General features: G+C 41.3%; 2 protein-coding genes across 2 annotated transcripts in view; both read left to right on the top strand.

Annotated features, from left to right (window-relative positions):
- Positions 1 to 874: 874 nt before the first annotated feature.
- On the top strand, positions 875 to 3,763 carry LOC117497457. The gene is made up of 6 exons (XM_034149444.1): positions 875 to 899; positions 2,426 to 2,519; positions 2,717 to 2,804; positions 2,891 to 3,318; positions 3,505 to 3,636; positions 3,721 to 3,763. The coding sequence occupies exons 1-6, from the start codon at positions 875 to 877 to the stop codon at positions 3,761 to 3,763; spliced, it is 810 nt and encodes a 269-aa protein (XP_034005335.1).
- Positions 3,764 to 6,759: 2,996 nt separating this feature from the next.
- Positions 6,760 to 10,077, top strand: part of mon2 (MON2 homolog, regulator of endosome-to-Golgi trafficking) — a 43,757-nt gene continuing 40,439 nt past the window's right edge. Inside the window, 1 exon segment of the mRNA XM_034149431.1 lies at positions 6,760 to 7,216. Coding sequence (XP_034005322.1) covers positions 7,109 to 7,216 — 108 coding nt within the window. The 5' untranslated portion in view covers positions 6,760 to 7,108.

Below are 10,077 nucleotides of genomic sequence, written 5' to 3'. Positions count from 1 at the left end.
TTAAGTAACCAATGTGATATATTTTCATGGGGCCCAAAATCCCTGAAAAACACACACACACACACACACACACACACACACACACACACACACACACACACACACACACACACACACACACACACACACACACACACACACACACACACACACACACACACACACACACACACACACACACACACACACACACACACACACACACACACGTCTGTACCACACACACCTACAGCTCTTAAAGCATATAATATATATCAGGCTACAGCCATGTGTATTTTATTATGTGAAGCACTAAATGGTTTTAGAAAAATATCGACTCTTTGTTTGTAGATATCTACTAAACTAAAGCATACAAATAAAGAGAGTAATGTAGGCCTGTTATACTGAGTGATATATTATACACACTGCTCTGCTTTCTGCACGGACCTCACAGCTGTTCTCGGGTCACTACCGGAGGACCGAGGAGTCGAGGAGTCCAGGAGGGGAAATTAGAGAAATGAGAAACCTTCTGTGTATCGCTCACTGATTGGACGTCGCAGCGCATGCACTGATCTGATGCTTCTTGACATGAGAGCAGTTTACCAGCGGAATGAAGAAAACACATGAACCTCACGGGAGTCACTCCTCAGTATAATCAGTGTTTTGTTTCAATTAATGTATCATTTAATTAGAAATATCTGTGATATGTCTGAACAACAAAGTGGACAACAATCATTTTATTCATTTATTGGAAACATTTTCATGATCGCTTTTATCGTTTTACATTTTCATTTATTGTCATTTCCATTCAGTCACAGCTGAGGGGCATGAATTCCTTGATTTCACTCGGTTTAAAATCCCTGCCTCCAACCTGCAGCTGGCACATTTGAAAGACATGGCGGAAGAAACACAACACACGTGTAAGTGTCTTTACTTAATGTTATTTGTATGTCTACAACGATACCGTTACGATAATGCAACATCTGTTCACATTTATTTAACCCACAACTCGTATATTTCTGTTATTGAACGCTTTATATTTTCTCAACAATGTTCATGTGAAATGCCCAACTAAAGGCAAGATTTGCAATAAATAACGTGCGTATACCAAGCCCCCAGGAAGTGCGCCGGACTCTGATGAAAATATTCGTGCTGGCCAAACGGCGGTACTACACTTCCTTTTGGTTGCCAGGCCCGGAAACACTTTTTCCCATTGACTTACATGGGGAAAGAGTGGTCTGTAAATCGTTGGATAATTTTTTTTAAACTAAATAAACTACCCAGTATGAACACTTGTATAGCCCTTATTAAAAACATTCGTTCCTCAAGTTGTAAAATGTGCTAATAACGTTATTCTGAGAGTTATTTCCCTCTGCATTATGAACGCGCATCTAACCCACGGGACCGCGCCGCCCGGCACGTTCATGTTACGTGTTCAGCACTACATGCGTTTATCTTTACCCATGGATGCACAATAAGAACGGACCCATATCGCCTTACTGCCAGCCCACGGGGCTGTAATAATGGATATATTGCACATGTTTGCTGTAATTCATCATTTGTAAAATATTATACTACATGGGCTGTATGATTAAATCTTGTACCGTAAATGTTGTATTAAATAAAGTTAATATTACCGACGTAGATTAACGTCCCTGTAGCTTCTTATTGCACTAAGAAGCTTATTGCACTGTATGTATATATATATATATATATACACAGTGCAATAATTCTTTCATGCTAAATGAAGCTCTGTTGCTTGGATATCACTAGATCCTGTTACAGCGTAATATAAAAGTACATAACGATTGATGTGTAAATTAGGATAATTACTAGCTAACCGCTAGCTGCTAACTGCCGCCTCGTTAATATCAAATCTATCATAACAGACATTACCATGCTGTCATGAACGTGCGGTGCTGTTACGTGTACGCAAATTGACGTGCTTGATGTGAACGAGCATTTTGGGGGGCATGGTTAAAGTTGCGCATGCGCTATGAGCGCACATACGGGTACTTCTCAGGCATGCCGGGTAATCTGTGACGTTTCGCTCTCTCAAAAGTTGGGCCATTTTATCATCATGCGCAAATGAGCAACTCTCATAGGAATGAATGAGGCCCCGCCTCCCACGCTGTATCCAGTTCTTATTATACATCCATGGCGTATACTAGTAGGCTACACACATAGCATTCGTTATTTATCGGACATAGTTCGGTTGGAAACCACGTGTTTGTTCATTAAACTACCTGCCACATAAAGACGTAACTAAGGTACCAGCATTCATTTGGCATGCAGTCACAATCTATTTGTAATAAATAATTCAATATATTCAATATATTCAATTCAATAATGAAGCTGTCATTTATATGCTGCAATATGTGAGTGAAATGTTAATGGCTTAAGGTTTCCTTTTGCTGATGTATATAAAATATTTCTCCTTAAACAGGGACGGAGGCCCAAACCAGAGCCCTCGTTAAACACAGGACTGAGAATGAGCACCTGTTCACAGGAAAGAGATACACTGCCAAGAAGGCCTGGGGGTGAGCTACAGTTTTACATCCGTTTTTTGACAATACTGTTTTGCTGCATGTTATGATAATCAATGTAACCACTACTGTGAATGAACCACAGTGAACCTGAGTGTGTCATGGAATTATTATGCATGAAGCATATTGTCAGGAGTAATCACACTTTGCATGCCGGGATGCTATAAGTTTACAAATTGTTTACTCCACAGAGAGGTTCTGCAGAAGATGGGGTTGGAGGAGTTGCTCACTCCCACCCAACTCTCAAACAAGTGGGACAACCTCAAAAGACAATATAAGGTGAGATATTGTATTTCTAGATACATACAATGCAGCTATTTCTATTGTGTCTTCATCTGACTGATACATTCCTTGTTCTCCCCCAGGAGCTGAAAACCCTCCCTACAGGGACGGGGACAGAGGAGGGGGAGGCCACGGCAGCCACATGGTCGTGGTTTCCCCTGATGCATGAGGCCATCGGGAGTCGGCCCTCCATGGAGCCTCTAGTCCTGATGGACTCATGCGTCAGGGAAAATGAGCCTACGGCTGACGTGGCCCCCAGTGGAATTGGCTCTTCATCCAGTGGAGCTGGGGCCACTCCTTGTGGCCAGGCAATTGAGGAAGAGGAGGATCCTGGGCAGCCTGGCACAAGTAGCAGCACCACTACACTTGATGAAGAGCCATCCACCTCTCTCAGTCCCCCGCCTGCCAAGAAGAACAGGGCAAGTAGGGGGGCCCTCATAGAATTTCTGAAAGAGGAGGCCAAACGAGAGCAGGAACGTTTTGAGGCCACTCACGCTAACAACACAAGGCTGTTAGATTTATTTGAGCAATTTATAAATAAATGATTTTGTTTCTAAGTTTTTGCAACGTTTTTATTGTTCCATTTTCATACACTTTGTTTGTCAAACCAGTTTTCATTTATTTGTTAAACATGTTGTCACAACACAATAAACCGCGAATGAAGGCACACAGCTTTTCACACAGTGTGGTGCCCAAGGCCTTCGTGTCCTCAAGTCCTACAAATAATCATGGTCTTGAAGTTCAACTGGGTGCACACGTGGAGCAGAGAGCAGCCCTGCCAGTCGGTCTCGCTGGCCATGTCGACATCAAAGGCCCGGGACACCACACTGTACGACAAGCCGTGTGCCAACCAATAAATGATAATTAAAATATTTACCTCATGTGACCAGCCTTGTGTGTTCTTTGATGGCAGGATCCTCAGCAGGGCCTCCAGTGACTGGCGCCCCAGTCTGTAGTCCTGCATGAGGTCCTTCTGGCCATCAAAGAACACAGCAAGGACTGGCACATGAGGGTTTAAAATGGCTTGGATGGGATCGACATCCATCTGCAAAATAAAGATACCCGTTACCTTCAGCACCTAGCTTTTACTAATATCCGACAATTAATTGATCTTACATTAAATTGCTGTTGTTGGTGAAACCATTCATACTGCACCAGACTAGTGTGATGCTTACCTCTATTAAACAAATAGCCTGTTATCGTGCCCGACGGCGCCTGGACTGCTCCTGCATTATGTAGGCCTACTGCAGTAATGCACGCAATGGCATCAGACATCTTGCGTTTGGTAAGGTTGAACCTCTTTCTATCCGAAACTTATATAGGCCTGGTACCTTCTTCCTAAATGACCTTCATGGGTTTCAGCTGGTAGTTTGTCACTGACCTGATTAGCTTTTCATTCAGCTGCCAAACCGCAGTCATTAAGTACTATTTAAAATGTTAATTTGCTACATATCCACACGAACAAAGTGTGCAATCCAATTCATGTTAATCTAACTGGGTTTTGATAGATAACATGTCTCTTTCCTCTCTTCACGTGACGCTCCGGAGGAAAGGACGTCCCATTGCTCTTAAAACAAATGTTCCTGCTTCTTCTCCCTTCTCGTGGTTTCCTTGCGTCTCTCCATGCTTCCCTGGTGGCCGGGAGATACTAAGACGCAAGGAAAAGACGCAAGTGAAGGACGCAAGGATTGCATTTAACAGAAGTGAGATGCAGCCTGTGTATCCTCGGTTATAGCTCCTCCAGAGAGCCTCCTCGATGCTCGATCCTCGGTCCTCTGAGTGCATTTAGAGAAATTAGATGTCCTTCAACATTGCGCGCTGAAATCCATTTCCGGGTCACTACCGGAGGCCCGAGGAGTCGAGGAGGGGAAATTAGAGAAATTAGAGAAATGAGAAACCTTCATTGACACATTTCATTTCTTCAGTCCCACAAATAGTATCCATTATGAGTATTGCTCAGAACCTGGCTTACTTGAATGCATCTCATCTCTTCAAACATGCCATTAAATCTACAATAAGTACCTCATGCACTCAGTCCAAATTTACAGAGTGCATGTTCGGAAATTGCAATATTTCAAACATTCAACATAAATAATTCAAAAACCAAGAGTCTGAATTATGTATTGCAATATTCTCTAGATAGATCGTACTGTGTCAAATTCATTAATGAGTTTTATTGTAATTAGTGTAATAATACTTCATGAAAAGTATCAGTCCTGCATTTAAAATTGTATTTCGTAAAGTTAGAGAAGTAACACTATCAACAATGTTATCCTACTGAAAGTCATATGCAGACACTATCTACTGTCATTATTCTATTATCACCTTTATATATACAGTCTATGATTATCATGTTATTGGCTTAATATTCTGATTCATAAACATGTATGCACATTTTAATCTTGCAGCTGATTGAATCGGAGGTCATTTTGATTACTTATTTATAATGTTTGGGATGTTTAACCATAACACATTCTCATATTTTAGTCATTTGTTCTGGATACAGGATCCTAATCTGCATCACAAACTACTAAAGCTGAGAGAAAGGTAGTGGGGAGGAAATTATCCGGATCTTTTAATCTGAAATGTAAGTGAATAAATAGTAAGTATTAACTAGAAGTAGCAGGATATTTAAATACTAAATGTATGTACCTATACAGCATGTCCAAATTATACGTAAGGTCCATTTAACCATTGTTTTATTTTAACAAAAGATATGATTTAATAAAAACAATTGTATTAAACGTCTGCCGCAACGTTTTGGTGGTGCAAGTGGACACCAATAATATGCAAACGTTTTTTTCTTATTTTTTATAACCTTTATTAATCAAGATTCATTTACACATGTCATGCTTTTCCGGTTATTACCCGTCCCTTTGTGTGTTATGTAGCTTTTTATGCATGTAAACGGTCTGCAGAGTCACAAACCCTCAAAGTACACCCCTAGCGAGTAAAACTCTAACACAGAAAAGACCTGTCTATGCTGCCCCAGAACGCCTCGTTGGGGATTTCTCTTTTTCCATTGTTTACTTCTTGGGTATAGTGACGTATTTCGGGTATAGTGACGTAACGTAACGTAACGGCGTACGTTACGTCTGCGGAGCCGTTACGTGTGGACCAATCCGCGGACTTCCTCACACACACACACACACTCGGCGGGACGTTGCGAGGCTCGCCGCTGCGAGGAGCGGGACACTGTGAGCTGGCTCACTGGTGTGGGGTCGGCGAGACAGCGAGACACCGCGGAACTCAGCGTGGGCACACACACAAACTCCCAGCCAGGCTGTGGGTGTGTGTGTGTTTCGGGCTGAGTTTCGCTGTGTCTCGCTGTCTCGCAGACGGCCACTGGGCTCACAGGGAGGGGGGGGGGCAGGAGCTCCAACAAGCCGTGTAGGACAGAGAGTGAATACACATACTATACAGAGATGCTGTATGAGAAACCAATGTGAGTTTGGAAAATTGCACAATATAAATGTATTCTAGTAGACTTCAACAATGGAATTATGATCAGTAGAAATGGCCATGACATGGGAGCTTTAAGGCACTTATTTTCAGTCAATGGTACAAATACAGTATATATAAAATAAAAATAAACAGTAAACATCTTGTAAAACATCTTACAAAATGTATTTCATTACAAACAAAAAAAACAGCAATCATTAACAACAGAGTAAAGGTCAATCATGAGAAAAGTTTTCGGGCGTTTCTTTCCTTTATGTTATGGAGTGACTTTGCCAAAAATGTTAAGTGCGTTCTTCCATCCAGAGGAGGGGTGCTTAAACTTTAGATATTTGCATTTATGTCTGAATTGCTTGCTAAATAATGTGTAAAAGTGCCCAGACGTGGCTTGTCTGTCTGTATCATGGTTCCCCAGCAGGGGTCGCTGTCGCCATTATTCTGAATCGCTCACTGTTTACGGAAGTCCAAGTGACGTGTCACTGTCCACCGGAGCATTGTGGGAAGGAAAGTGGAGCTGTCGGTTGCTGATGGCAGACTGCTCAATTCGCCCAATATCCTCGATTAATGAGCATCCTTAAACAGAGATAAAGAGGAAGATAATGCTACTTACCGAACCTAATGTCACCGGGCTTTGAAGAACCGGTGTCATCGCTGCTCTCGTGCGCACAGGCGCGTAAAGCTGAGGATACTAAGTCAATGGTCTTTATTTTATTTTCCAAGGCAGCAGAATAAAGTAGCGACGGATTATACTCCCGCTGTGGATGGGTAGGGGGGCGACTGCTCTCCTGCATTCATTACCCTTTGAAGTTTCCTGATTATATTTGTCGAAGACGCCGTCAAAGATGTCGACCAGCAGCCCCGAAGCGGTGAAGAAATTGCTGGAGAACATGCAGACGGACCTGCGCTCTCTGTCCATGGAGTGCAAGAAGAAATTCCCCCCAGTCAAAGAGGTGAGGCTAGTTAGCTTCACTGAGCCGCTACCTTACTGTTTAGCAGCATGTCTCGTGTGTGTATATGATTTTGTGTTTGTTATAATGCATGTTTGAGCACGTTTCCCCACCAAACACTGGGCCTTCAGGACGTGGACACTGTGTTATCCTCATACTGTGGTGGGGAAATTAAGAGTCAGCTGCTGGGCCTTCCTGTCAACCAGGCGTCCAATTAAAGGGACATACAGGTGTTTAAGTTGACACGTTTCACTTATTTTCGTTAGGCCTAATATGAATTATTCCTACCGTGAAGGTTGTTGAATATCTTAACTTTTAGGAGTTATAGATTCAAGATTAAAGGTGTGTTATATGTACAGTAGCAACAGTGTAGTTATGGCAATGAAGGCTCCTTCAACAATGCATCATGAATATATGTTAGACATCAAACAATTAAACAATAACATAGGACAAAAAGAAACAGAATAGAAATAAAATTGTGGTAAAAAATAGTTACGTTTTTCATTCCCCTATGTATTGCAGTAGGCACATTACTGTTCAGATATTACAGATTATATCCACCATATATTATCTTGTTAAAGTGTAAAATAATCCAAATTACACATTACACACATATTTCCACGCATTGGCATCAGGGTCTTTCAATGATCCTAAATACCATATGTTACTCATATTCCAATGTTTTTACCACCTTACACATTTCCATTTCCATTCAACCCTGTTGTAAAGGATGACTTAAGAAGTTAAGTCAAGTGCACATTACCCTGAAAGTCTGTGCTCACAAACAGGAATGTATACCTCAGACTAAAACCAAAACATTTAGCTTTGCCAGATAAATACCCTAAGTCAGGACCACCTGGTTTTATTTTAATACAGCACTGCAGTAGACACACAGTAGGTTTTTATATTTTCAGCAAATTGTTTTGTTTTTGAAATATGTCATTGGAGACTTCTATTTGGCGTGAATAGTCAGTCTAAGATCTCATATCTTAAATTGGCTTCCCAACAAGCTGGCCAGTATTGACACAGCCAAAGGCGATTTCAAGCTGCGTTTTGTTTTTTTATATTCCTTGGATTGAGTTACTGTTTACGACTGCTGACTGGCTTCCTTGTGTAGCACTGTGACATCATGGCTTAGTTTTAAGAACCGAATAGTACAAGGAGGTGCAATGTGAGGGCTTTCTACAGTTTACTGTCCGATTCGACAACAGTCAACCGTTTATGACTTCAACTTGCCTTAAAGAACCCTGGCCTTCAGCGGTCCACAGGTCAACGTTAACTTACATCTGTTATTGAATGCCTTTTTCACCTTTAACTAAATGACTAAAAGATCAACAAATAATTCAGAGGCAGGTGTCATACAATACTGAATAAACAAAACATCCATTCACTCTCCACGTAGCATTTTATAAGAGTGTGGACACAGAGATGCTATTAGATATATTTTGTAATGTTTTGTAAGGCATCGCACATGAGTTACAAATATAATTCAATAAACAGTAAATACATTTCAACAGAAGAACAATAAATAGCTACAGAATATCTATAGAATACACAACTTTTAAATATATAGAATATAATTGAATGTAACAGATCAACCTGTTAGTAAAGAAAATATACTGTATATAAAAAGCATACGTTATACAAGTGTGCAAGATGCCCCTTGATTAAAATTAAAATGTAAATGCAATGAGAGAATCCTATCTTTTCTATCAATTGTTTGTCATTGATATGCACACACTGTGTTTGCCTATGTTGATTCAACTAGCTTTCATGTTATGCAACAGTGGTCACACAGATCTTACGAAGAAATGCTGTAGGGGCCTTTGAGGCCATGGAAATATTTGCTAGCCAGCTCAACGGGTCAACATATCAAGCTACACTTGTTTAGTTTGTTTCCCCTCAAGTATCACCTTCTTTAAAGATTACAATAAGAAAGAGACACAGTTTATCGAGGTGCTTCTGTCACTGCACACATCTGGTCTGTCAGCTGCTTGCTGGCCCTTGCCCAGAGGGGCTTTATGAAGCATCTCCTTTAATATTGATTTATCACCGCTCATGGCTACCATCAACATCTTCCCCTCAGGGATCACAGCAGGGAGCAGCTTTGATGTTCACAACCTGAGCTCACTGCTTCAGAGAGTTGTGATTGAAACAACCTTTTCCAATTTAAAGCCGTCATGGTTTTATTTGCGCGGGTGTTATTGTTCCACAAACAAGCTGAGTACCAGTTGCAGTTCTTGTGAATTAAAGCTATATCGTGTGCCTGTTATAGCACACAAATGTAATCCTATTATTATTTTAAAGTGGACCTATCATGCTATATTTGAATAATATATTGTAGGGCCATACCTATATAAAACATGTCTGTGAAGTTTTTTTTTCAAAATACCAAACAGATCATGCATTTTAGCCATGCCTCATTTTGCTCTATTTGCTGTATTCCAGCCCCGTTTTTGCAAGGGCTGATTCTGTGGCAAATGAGCTGCAGCTGACCACGCCCCCCTGCAAAGGAGGGGGGTGAGGCACGAGCGCCATGTTACCATGCTGTTACCATGCTGTTACCATGCCACGGCAACCTCTCATTCCCCTGATAGGTGGAGAGTTGCCCATATAGGCGGAGCTCCTTGTTTCTGACGTCAGAGATATTTCAAATCTGGATCAGTTTTTATCAGATCCGTTGCAGCCCCGTTTTTAGAGATTTGGGTATGGAGGAAAAGAGAGAGGGTTGTGTTTTCTGACACTTGGTGAGTTCCCTGGAACACCGGGGACACATATTCATGTCTAAAAGACGTACAAAAGTGCATTTTGCATGATAGGTCCCCTTTTAAATATTTGTAGTTTATTTCACAGTGCTCCACATG

Source organism: Trematomus bernacchii, unplaced genomic scaffold (assembly GCF_902827165.1).
Source record: "Trematomus bernacchii unplaced genomic scaffold, fTreBer1.1, whole genome shotgun sequence".
In the NCBI taxonomy this organism is placed as follows: Eukaryota; Metazoa; Chordata; class Actinopteri; order Perciformes; family Nototheniidae; genus Trematomus; species Trematomus bernacchii.
The sequence above is the reverse complement of the archived record's forward strand: the minus strand, read 5'-3'. Positions and strand labels throughout refer to the sequence as shown.